Consider the following 12035-nt stretch of genomic DNA (forward strand, 5'->3'; position numbering starts at 1 on the left):
CATAGTGAGGGTCCAAATTTGACTGCAAAAGTGGAAATACGCTGTAAAGAACGATCCCGCATTGTTGCCAGATTTTCTAAAATAAAGAAAGGAGGCTTATACAATATCAAATCCGACAGCCACCCAGCTTTCTAGGTCTCTAATAAAGTGACTTGGCACTCCAGTGTGGAACAAAGCGATAACCTTAAAATACACCTCCACTCTCATGGTATCTCAATGCTTTCCAACACTGATTTTTGATGCCAAAATGCATGCCTATTCATAGTGCAGGGATTCTTGCAGACTCAAGCTAAGCCCAAGAGCAAGAAGTATGGCCAAGCTGTAAGATATGAAAAGTGGACTAAACTGTGGTCACTGCATACAAGTACAACTACAACATACAGGTTTATGGTGGTGAAGAAAAGGATCTGCCCTTCTATGAACTGAGGACTTCAGATACCTAAAGCGGTACTGAACTCCCCCCCCCCCCCCCCCCCCCATGTTTTTTTCGTCACTTACCCACAATGCTGTAGTGCTATTCAAAGCATATACTGTAAGCTAACAATCCTCTCAATTCTGCTTGTGAAGGGGGGCGTGTTAAAGCTAACCCAACTTCTTTTGGGGATTTTAACGCACATTTAACCCTAAATTTTAGAACCCTTATAAACAGAAAGAGATTATATATATATATATATATATATATATATATATATATATATATATATATATATATATACACACACACACACACACACACACACACATATATATATATACACATACATATATACACACACACACACACACACACACATACATACACATACATATATATATATATACACACACACACCGTATTTATCGGGGTATAGCGCGCTCCTGCGTATAGCGCGCACCCCTAAAGTTGCCCCAATTCCTGTGGAAAAATGATTTTTTGTACTTACAGTTTTGGTGTCTTGCGCGGCGGCCTCGTCGGGTCCGTCTGCGGGTGTCCTCTTCGTCGGGTCCTGCGGTGTCCTCGCGTCCTACCCGCTCGTTTCCCGCGCCGAGTTTGAATACTGCGCCGACATATACCGAGCGCAGTACACTCGTGTATCGTCGGGCAGGCTCGGCAACTCTCGAGCTGACGTCCTGTACTTCCAGGACGTCAGCGCGAGAGGAGCCGAGACTGGCCGACGATACACGAGTGTACTGCGCTCGGTATATGCCGGCGCAGTATTCAAACTCGGCGCGGGAAAGCGGGTATCGGCGTATACCGCGCACCCACGATTTTGCCCTGGTTTTCAGGGCAAAAAAAGTGCGCGGTATACGCCGATAAATACGATTATATATACACACACACACACACACACACACACATATATATATATATTACACATACACACACATAAACACACACACACACACACACACACACACACACCATTAAAGGCTTATTTTTCCTCAAAAGAGGCTTTAGAATGTACACGTAGCTGCACATGGGGATAGCTGAAGTCCCTGGACCCAGCGGAAGTTGTCAGCACCGGAAAGCGAGCTTGCAGCTGTTGCTGGAGAGGAGGGGAGTATTGGGGAGGAGTCTAGTCCTGTTTTCTGGTACAAATATTTTATTCATGGTTTTAAGAAAACAACAATGAAGTACCCAATCCAACCACGCAGGAGTTTGGAATGACAACAGAAAACATAAGTGAGCATCATGTATTAACAAACAAAAAGGGGACAATAGCAATGTTCAATGAGCACAAACAGTTGAATAACAAGGTTCAGGAAGATCTGTTAGGCTGCTTTCACACTGAGTAACTTTGCAGGCGCTATTGTGCTAAAAATAGCGCCTGCAAAGCCCCCTGAAAGAGCCGCTTCTTTTTTATCCAATTAAAAAACCCTCAGGAGCAGTGCACTGGCACTGGATGGTAAAAAAAAGTCCTGCCAGTCGCATATTTGAGGCGCTGTAGGAGCAGTGAATATACCACTCCTACAGCACCCCTGCCCAATGAAATCAATGGCGAAGCGCCTCCAAAAAGCCCACAAAGCTGCGTTTAACCTTTTTCCGGCCGCTAGCGGAGGTTAAAACCACAGCGCTAGCGGCCGAAAATCGCGGCAAAAACGTTGGTAAAGCCCCGCTAAAAATAGCAGCACTTTAGCGCCAACGCACCCTGCGCTTCAGTGTGAAAGTAGCCAAATGATATCACTGTTAAACCTGGACAGGCTAATACCCTGAGAGTGATGCAGTATAAGTTACACTCTCAAAGAGCATAAAAAAAGCAAGTTAGGCTTACCGGTAACTTGTTTTCCAGAAGTCTTTCAGGACAGCACCTCGAGAGATAGTGGCTCCTCCCTCTCCAACAGGAAACACCTTCATTCCAAACTTTAAAAGGGAGACTCCTCCCAGCACACTTCAGTTGTTACCGAGAAACCTCCGGCCCCGGCTGGAACATATAAACACATAGGTTAGTCACAGCATGGCACATTTAACAAGTATCTCAAACGGGCGGGTTGCTGCTGTCCTGAAAGACTTCTGGAAAACAAGTTACCGGTAAGCCTAACTTGCTTTTTCCCAGAGCGTCTTTCAGGACAGCACCTCGAGAGGATACCAGAGACTTACCACCTTAGGGCGGGACAACAGCTTGTAGGACCTTTCTGCCAAATGCTTGGTCCTTGGCAGAAATCAGGTCCAATCTATAATGCCGTATAAACGTGTTAAAGCTTGACCACGTTGCCGCCCTGCAGATCTGTTCCGGGGTGGCACCAGCTCTCTCTGCCCATGAGGTCGCAAGCGCTCTTGTAGAGTGGGCACAGATCCCATCTGGTGGGACAATCTTTGCATGCAAATAGGCCTCCCTGACGGCTAGCTTTAACCATCTGGCTATCGTGCCCTTTGAGGCTGGATGGCCCCTTCTTTTGCCCCCAAACAAAACAAATAGTGAATCTGATTGTCTGAAGGACTCTGTTATTTTAAGGTAGCATAACAGAGCCCTTCTCACATCTAATATGTGAAAAAACGATTCTTTTTCCCCCGAGGGGTTTGAACAAAACGTAGGTAGCACAATCTCTTGAGCTCGATTGGCTGCTGAGGCTACCTTTGGTAAGAATTTTGGGTCTGTTCTAAGCACAACCCTATCCGAAAATAAAGAAAAATACGGTTCCCTTATTGACAGGGCCTGTAGTTCGCTCACCCTACGGGCTGAGGTGATAGCGACCAAAAACAGAACCTTTAAGGTAGCATCCCTAAGAGAAGCATCACACAAAGGTTCAAAAGGCTTTCCAGCTAAAGCTTTCAAAACAATTGACAAATCCCACTTCGGGAAACCCCTGGACCTGTGGCGGCCTAGCCCTCGAGAGGGCTCTAAAGAACCTTGATACCAACGGTTCGGAGGCTATTGATCTTTCTAGGAAGACCGCTAAGGCGGATACCTGCACTTTCAGAGTGCTGACCGCTAACCCCATATCTGCTCCGTTTTGCAAAAATTCTAGGATGGCCCTCAAACTGCTAGGTTCCATGTTAGCAGTGTGACACCAGGACGTAAATACTCTCCAAACCTTAGCATAGATGGCTCTTGTAACCGTCTTCCTGCTATTTAATAGGGTAGACACTAACCGATCCGAAAACCCCTTATCCTCTAGGATCTTTCTTTCAGAAACCAAGCTGAAAGGGAGAGCCTGGATACGTCCGGATGACACACTGGACCCTGACTCAGAAGATCTGACCTGTAAGGTAGGTGCCAACATGGTCTTGTAGCCATGCTTAGGAGTGTCGAGAACCATGGTCTCTTGGGCCAAAACGGAGCAATCAGGATTACTGGGACTCGCTTCTTCTGAATCTTTCTCAGGACCAGTGGAATCAGTTGGAACGGGGGGAAAGCGAAGGAGAGGCGAAATCCCCAGGGCTGCGCCAGGGCATCCACCCCTAAGGAGCCCTCCAGTCTGTTTAGAGAAAAGAACAGAGGTACCTGGGAGTTTTCTCTCGAAGCAAATAAGTCCACCTCTGGTTGACCCCACTTGCTGACTATTTCTGCGAAAACTTCGGGGTTTAGAGACCACTCCGACTCCTGAACCTGACGCCTGCTCAGAAAATCTGCCACCCCATTCAGGGATCCCTTTAGGTGTATTGCCGAGAGGGATCGCAGATTTTTTTCTGCCCACAATAGAGTGCTTTCGGCCAACATCAGCAGGGACTTGCTTCTGGTGCCCCCCTGCCTGTTCAAATACGCTACGGCCGTAGCGTTGTCCGTCAACACCTGGACATGTTGGTCTAGAAGATCCGGAGCAAACCTCTCTAGAGCTAATGAGACTGCTCTCAACTCCCTCCAGTTCGAGGATCGAACTGATTCCTCCTTTGACCATCGGCCCTGAACAAAGTTCTTTCCCAGATGGGCTCCCCATCCCCAGGCACTGGCATCTGTCGTTATCCTTTCCCCCACCGGAAAGGACCAACTCAGACCTCTCGAGAGCACCCTTTGGTCCTTCCACCAATATAGGGATCTTTTTACCCGAGATGGAATCCTTACTAGACTGTCCAGGGAATTGAGGTTGTGATCCCATGACTTTAACCACTTAAGGACCAGCCCATGTACATATACGTCCACAATATGGCACGTACAGGCACATGGGCGTATAGGTACGTCCTCGCCTATTAGCGGGTGGGGGGTCCGATCGGGACCCCCCCGCTACATGCGGAGGTCGGGTCCGCTCGGGGAGCGATCCGGGACCACGGCGCGGCTATTTGTTTATAGCCGCTCCGTCGCGATCGCTCCCCGGAGCTGAAGAACGAGGAGAGCCGTGTGTAAACACGGCTTCCCCGTCCTTCACTATGGCGGCGCATCGATCGCGTCATTCCCTTTATAGGGAAGACACGATCGATGACGTCATTCCTACAGCCACACCCCCAAACAGTTGTAAACACATACTAGGTGCACCCTAACTCCTACAGCGCCACCTGTGGTTAACTCCCAAACTGCAACTGTCATTTTCACAATAAAGAATGCAATTTAAATGCATTTTTTGCTGTGAAAATGACAATGGTCCCAAAAATGTGTCAAAATTGTCCGAAGTGTCCGCCATAATGTCGCAGTCACGAAAAAAATTGCTGATCGCCGCCATTAGTAGTAAAAAAAAATAAAAAATAAAAATGCAATAAAACTATCCCCTATTTTGTAAACACTATAAATTTTGCGCAAACCAATCGATAAACGCTTATTGCGATTTTTTTTACTAAAAATAGGTAGAAGAATACGTATCGGCCTAAACTGAGGAAAAAAAATGTTTTTATATATGTTTTTGGGGGATATTTATTACAGCAAAAAGTAAAAAATATTGCTTTTTTTTCAAAATTGTCGCTCTATTTTTGTTTATAGCGCAAAAACTAAAAACCACAGATGTGATCAAATACCACCAAAAGAAAGCTCTATTTGTGGGGAAAAAAGGACGCCAATTTTGTTTGGGAGCCACGTCGCACGACCGCGCAATTGTCTGTTAAAGCGACGCAGTCCCGAACTGTAAAAACACCTTGGGTCTTTAGGCTGCATATTGGTCCGGGGCTTAAGTGGTTAATAGAAAATTTTGTAGGCACCGAAAATGCAGCCTTGCCCACTGGATTGCAGGCATGGTTGAGGTTAATAGTCCTAACGCCGCCATTATTTGCCTTATGGATATGGGTTGATAGGACTGAAGTCGAGAGATTGTCTCGTGGACCTTGATCTTTTTTTCTTGGGGCAGAAATATACTTTGGCTCAGAGAGTTCACCTGAAAACCTAGAAACAGAATATCCTGAGCAGGTACCAATGAGGATTTCTGAAGGTTCAGGATCCATCCCAGGGACTCCAGGTGAGTCTGAGCCGTGGCCACGTCCATCAGTAATTTTTCCCTTGACGGGGCAAAGAATAGCAGGTCGTCTAGATAAGGGACCACTGCTACTCCCTGTAGCCGCAGCGGGGCCAAGGCTTCCGCCATCACCTTGGTAAACACCCGGGGTGAGGATGAGAGCCCGAAAGGCAGAGCCCTGTACTGCAGATGCTGAACTATCCCCCCTCTCCTTACCGCAAACCTGAGGTATCTTTGGGATTGCGGAGAGATCGGGATGTGCAGGTAGGCGTCCCTTAAATCTATCGACGCCATGAAGCAACCTGGCGTCAATAGATTCCGGACCGAAAAAATAGAGTCCATTTTGAACCTCCTGTACCTGACTGACCTGTTTAAGGGTTTTAGGTTCAAGATCATCCTGAATTTTCCTGTCGGTTTCCTTACCAGGAAAATATGGGAGTAGAAACCCAGGCCCTGTTCTGCCTGAGGTACCTCTACTATTACCCCCTGCTGCCTCAACTCCTTTAAAGAGGATTTCATGGCTAGGGATTTTGCTGGATCCTTCGGGAAATTTGTCACGAGAAATCTTTGGGGTGGAGTTTCTGAAAACTCTATCTCGTAACCCCGGGACAGAGTGGTCAGAATGTACTGATTGGTGGTTATCTCTGACCATTGCGGAAGAAACCTTTGTAATCTTCCGCCAACCCGGGACGCCGAGTCATTGCGCTTTTTGGGGCTGTGTAGGAGGATTGAAAAGGATTCCCTTCTTTTCTTTGGCTTTCTGTGCCCAACCTCTCCTGTCCCTTTGGGGTTTGTTACCCTTATCTTGTGCCCTTTGCTGACGAAAAAAACGTCTAGGGGGCTGCCTTTTCCTTTTGACAGGGAAAGATTTCTTTCTATCTGCGGTCCTGTCCAGGATATTATCTAAGTCTGGACCAAATAAGAGATCTCCTGAGAAAGGGATACCGCAAAGCTTGTTCTTTGATGCGGCATCCCCTGGCCAGGTTTTTAGCCAAAGCGCCCTCCTGGCCGAATTAGCCAGGGCCGCTGACCTTGCTGACATTTTAATGGCCTCCACTGAGGCATCTGCAATGTAGGCTACTGCCGCGGTCAGAGTAGAAAACGATTCCAGAATCTCCTCCTTTGACGAATCAGCCGAAATATGATTCTTCAGCTGATTTGTCCAGAATTCTAGATTCCGGGCAACACAGGTTGTGGCCATGGCGGGTTTTAAACCATTCATGATTGACTGCCAAGATCTTTTGAGGAGGAGATCCATGCGCTTATCCATGGGGTCCCTTAGAACGCCCATGTCCTCAAAGGCTAGGTCCGTGGACCTAGATACTTGCGAAAAAGCCGCATCGAGTTTTGGAACTTTACTCCAAACTGCTGTTTGATCCTCCTCAAAGGGAAAGCGCCTCTTATGTGCTTTAGGGAAAAAGGGTTTTTTCTCTGGGTCCTGCCATTCCCTAACTATGGTCTCAGAAATCACTGAATGGACCGGAATGACCCGTCCCTTTGACTCACCCAGACCCGCATACATGCGGTCATGCAAGGTTAGATCCCTTTTTTCCTCACTCAGGCCTAGAGTTAAATGAATAGCCCTGATTAAGCCGTCCACTTCCTCCAGGGATAGTTTAAATTTTGAGGGATGCCCCACAGACTCCCCTTCTGACTCCTCTGAGTCCTCGCTGTCTGGTACCTGAGAGCCCCCTTCCCCGGGACCTGCGTCACCTGCTCCCAAAATCAGTTCCGGTACTGACACTGAATCCTGAGAGGATTGGGAAGTGGAGGCTAGAGGGGTGGTAGGCGGAACTAATGACTCACGTAAGGACTGAAATGTGGACAGTACTTTCTTTGCTGAGGAAATCAGTTCATCCCGCATAGCGGCTGACTCTTCCTGTATCAAAGAATCAATGCATGGTTTACAAAGTGCCTTCTTCCAGCTGTCACTCATCTTAGTTTTACATGATGGGCATCTCTTTTTAGAGTCAGACTTAGCCTGCAAGGAAAAAAACAACAGGGAAGAGAAGGCAGGGAGACCTTAGTGAGAAAACCTTGTTCACACTTATGGACCCCCATAATAGGTGCACTAGGAAAGAATAAAGACCAACCAGTGCCCAGACAGGCCCCCAAACCACTGGGGGGGAGAAAAAGGGTTTTGAGACTGACCATCCACCTGACAGTAAAAAAAGGAAAAAACAGGCAGAACTCATAAGGAAAAGAAAACCACTCACTGTGCTGCTTCCCGCCGAGGTCTTGCTGGTGCCTGTGCCTGTCCCCACCGCTGGATTCTCTGCTGTCTCCATCGCAGAATACCAGCGCTTCACCGTGGTTTCACTGACCGGCTTCCGGAGACCTATAGCGCCGTTGCGCCGGACCGGAAATCGCCACCAGCTCCCGCTCCGCCCCTTCCTGGCCGGCGCGCCGGAAATGACGCATCAGCCGGCGCCCGCGCTGTAAACAGAATGGCGCGAATCGCGCGCGCGGCCGCCGGACGCCATCCCCTGCTGTTTGTGGCTCCACTGAGCACACCTCGCCTGCCTGTAACACCCGGACCCCGGATGCATGGAAGGGGAAAGCCCGGCTACTACCGTCGCCGAACGGGTAGCTCGGGGAGCGGAGTCTCCCAGGCTCTTGGCCTGAAAAAGGTAAGAAAAAAACGGGAGTAATCCAGGGCTTCCCTGGCCTCTAAGAACTCCCTTGAAGATGTTCCCTCCGGGTCGGAGGAAACACAAAAACTGAAGTGTGCTGGGAGGAGCCTCCCTTTAAAGTTTGGAATGAAGGTGTTTCCTGTTGGAGAGGGAGGAGCCATTATCTCTCGAGGTGCTGTCCTGAAAGACGCTCTGGGAAAAAGGTCAAGTTGAACAGAAGAGGGGACAAAATCCCAGGAGGAGAAGACAAAAGAGAAGAAGGAGAAAAAAAAAAAAAAAAAGGGGGAGTGGGAGAGAGGGGAAGCCAGTAGAGGAGAAAAGAAAAGAGAGGAATACACTCAAAAGTGCGGCTAAACGCTTTTAGCCACTTTTGGATTTTTTTTTTACATTTTTACATTATAGGGAGTGTTTTTACTGTAAAAACATGCATAAATGCCCATGAACGTTAGTCAAAAAGGAGGCTAAAAGCATGTTTTTTTTCCTGGCGTTTTTTAAACGTCCTGTGTGCATGAGCCCTTATAGTACAACTGCCTACTTGATCAAATCTAAATAGATTACACAAAGCAGTCCCACCTTTTAGCAGCTCCCTATTTTTACAGACGTTACACAACTTATCACACAAGAGCGCAAAAGGTCCAGATAGTAAAACTTACCTCCACCAGCTTCATCATTGGGACAGGATTGAAGAAATGTAAGCCTCCAAACCGGTCCTGTCTGGTTGTGCAATTGGCGATGTCAGTTATTGGCAAGGATGAAGTGTTGCTGGCAAATATGGTATGTCTGTGGAAGATTGAAGGAAACATGGTCAATAACATGTACTGCATTTACAGAGTATGTATACGAGACGCTATGGCAGTTATATGCAGGGCTTTTTTTTCAAACAATAGGTGCTGGAACTCAACCACGATACCCCAAAACCCCTCCCCCACACACACACTTCAAATCACATCAAATAGTGGGTGTGGTCAGTCAAATTTCACGAACAGTAGGAGGGTCACTACAAGGATTGCATTACATGCAGAGTTCAGGGGGGTTACACACACACACACACACACACACACACAGTGCAGAGTGCAGAGCTGTCGCTTGTAAACACAGAAATCGGACATCTGTGTTTACACGCGATTGTGGTGAGCAGGAACCTAAGGGTCTGAGCCAGAGGTGGTGGAACTGAGTTCCACCTGAAAACGACAGTTTTTCTTATGTAAACTGCACAAGCTCTCCAACCATGCGAGTTGCTAAATGTTGTACCTTCATTAAATGTAACCATATTGCTACACTCAGAGGTGTCTCTCTTCTCTTTTATACTATGTAGCTCCTGCTGGATTTTGCTTCTAATCCCCTTGTGGAGGCTTCCATTTGTGGATGGACATTTTATGGTTACACAACCTATCACATTGCTATGATCTTTTTATATAGACTATAAACTGAAGGACCTATGAAGAAATGGTTGTGGAACAAATCATTTGATTTTCCATTATTTCTTATGGGGAAATTCGCTTTGATATACAAGTGCTTTGGATTACAAGCATGTTTCTGGAACGAATTACGCTCGCAATCCAAGGTTTTACTGTATTTAACTTAAAGGGGTTGTAAAGGTAAAAGTTTTAAAGACATCTGCGGATTAGAGGCCCACCAAACCCCCCCTTTACTTACCTGACCCCTCAAAAGTCACATGCCTTGAACGCGCAGGCTTCTCGGCCATCTTCCCGGCTCATTTATTGGTTGATTGAAAGTAGCGCAGCCATTGCTCGCGCTTCTGTCAATCACATCCAATGACACGGTGCGCTGGGGCCGAGTGATACAGTCAGCGGTTATGGCCGCCGGCTGTATCACGGGAGCGCACCCGTAAGAGCTCAATACCATGCATGAAGGAGTCAAGTCCTTGCGGGGGGGGCCCCCCCCGAGACAGCCGCCGAGGGACCCCAGAAGACCAGGTTAGGGGCCACTCTGTGCAAAACGAGCTGCACAGTGGAGGCAAGTATAACATGTTTGTTATTTAAAAATATTTTTTTAACTTTAGTGATCCTTTAATAAATATATTAATATATTTGTTGCTCTCGGAACTCCAGCCAGATCTCAGTAGAAACCTACATTGGCTGCCATTTTTGATCTTATACCTAGAAATTTAAGAGCTACCATGGAGGATCTGCTTGGTGGTCAGGCACACTATAGGTAATAAGTGGTGCCAGAGGATGCCCGTTATCCAGCTGTGGGGTTACTTTGCTAACTAAATCCAATCCCCAGTTTACACCACAAGTGGCTTTAAAGTCCAACTCCAGGCTGGGTACCTTTCCATTCAATGTTGCCTTACCTGCTTTGGCACTCCCCACCTGTCACCTCAGTATGTAAAAAATAAATAAATACAATATTAAATAATTTTGTATTCAATTTTATTTTTTACATACTTTAATCAGAGTAGTTCCGTGTCACCATAGTAACACTGTGCTACTCTGAGGGGTGAACAGGTATTTTATTTTTTATTACACCAATTGCTGTTACATTGATGAACACCAACAGCAATTAATGGGTTTCCATTCGCGACAGCTTGCTTTCTTGTTGACATGCTGCGGTTGGCTACAGCTAATCACATGGTACAGGGTGCTGTAATTGGCCCAGGTACCATGTGATAGCTGTGGGCCAATCACAACACCGCTAGAGAAAGCACAGCTGTAATGAATAGTACACATTGCGATTATGTGATCGCATATCGATCACGCGATTCCCCAGCCACTCAAAAACGGCTGAGTTCTAGGAATTGACATGTGCTGTGTCTGGACACAGGGGTTATGGTAGCCGTGTGCTGCACATGTAAGAAGAAACAAATTTACTGAGGCTGCTCATGCCGCCCACCGACAGGTAAACGTGGTAAATTAAAAGTGTGTAATTATTTTTATTACACACTTTTAATTTACCACATTTACCTGTGGGCGGCATGAGCAGCCTCAAAGTATAAATGTGTTGCTTCTCACCTGTGCAGCACACCGCTACCATAACCCCTGTGTCCAGACACAGCGCATGACAGTTCTTAGAACCCAGCCGTTTTGAGCGGCTGGGGAATAATTTATATATATATATATATATATATATATATATATATATATATATATATTATTATTATTATTATATTCTGATACTGCTGCTCCCGTAGCTGTCTGAATACCTGAACAGTGACTGTATCTGAGCTGGGTGGTGGCACCAGCCATATTCTGAGCCGTGTATCATAAGCATAAGATAATTAATGTGTCTCCATTTATTAAAAAAATATTTTAAACCTGTACCTTAACAATGCCATATTAAACGTATGGTGACTTACTCTGGGGCAAATTTATCCAGTCTCTTGAAGAGTTCATGTTTGACTTCCAAGTTTTCTACAATTGCCTCTACCACAAGATCAGTGCTGTGTACTACTGCTGCGGCGTCTGTGCTTGTGCTTAGGTTTGATAAAGTTTTTTGAAGGAACTGAGATGATGCCTGCAAAACAAAGGCCAGTGGAAGAAAAAAAAAACTGGTTACAAACAAAGATAACTTTACTTACAATAAGACATTCATTATATGGCATCTGCCAACAGGTTTATCTGCACTGATCTGCTAACTAATATTAGCTTC

The 12035-nt window shown here is 46.5% G+C and overlaps 1 protein-coding gene across 1 annotated transcript in view; it reads right to left on the reverse strand.

Annotated features, from left to right (window-relative positions):
- Window positions 1–12035, reverse strand: part of HADH (hydroxyacyl-CoA dehydrogenase) — a 35668-nt gene that overhangs the window by 15027 nt on the left and 8606 nt on the right. Inside the window, exons 3-4 of the mRNA XM_040329616.1 lie at window positions 11743–11900; window positions 9080–9206 (exon numbers count right to left, since the gene is read on the reverse strand). Coding sequence (XP_040185550.1) covers window positions 9080–9206; window positions 11743–11900 — 285 coding nt within the window. The remainder of the gene's footprint in view (window positions 1–9079; window positions 9207–11742; window positions 11901–12035) is intronic.

Source organism: Rana temporaria, chromosome 1, assembly GCF_905171775.1.
Source record: "Rana temporaria chromosome 1, aRanTem1.1, whole genome shotgun sequence".
Lineage (NCBI taxonomy): Eukaryota > Metazoa > Chordata > Amphibia > Anura > Ranidae > Rana > Rana temporaria.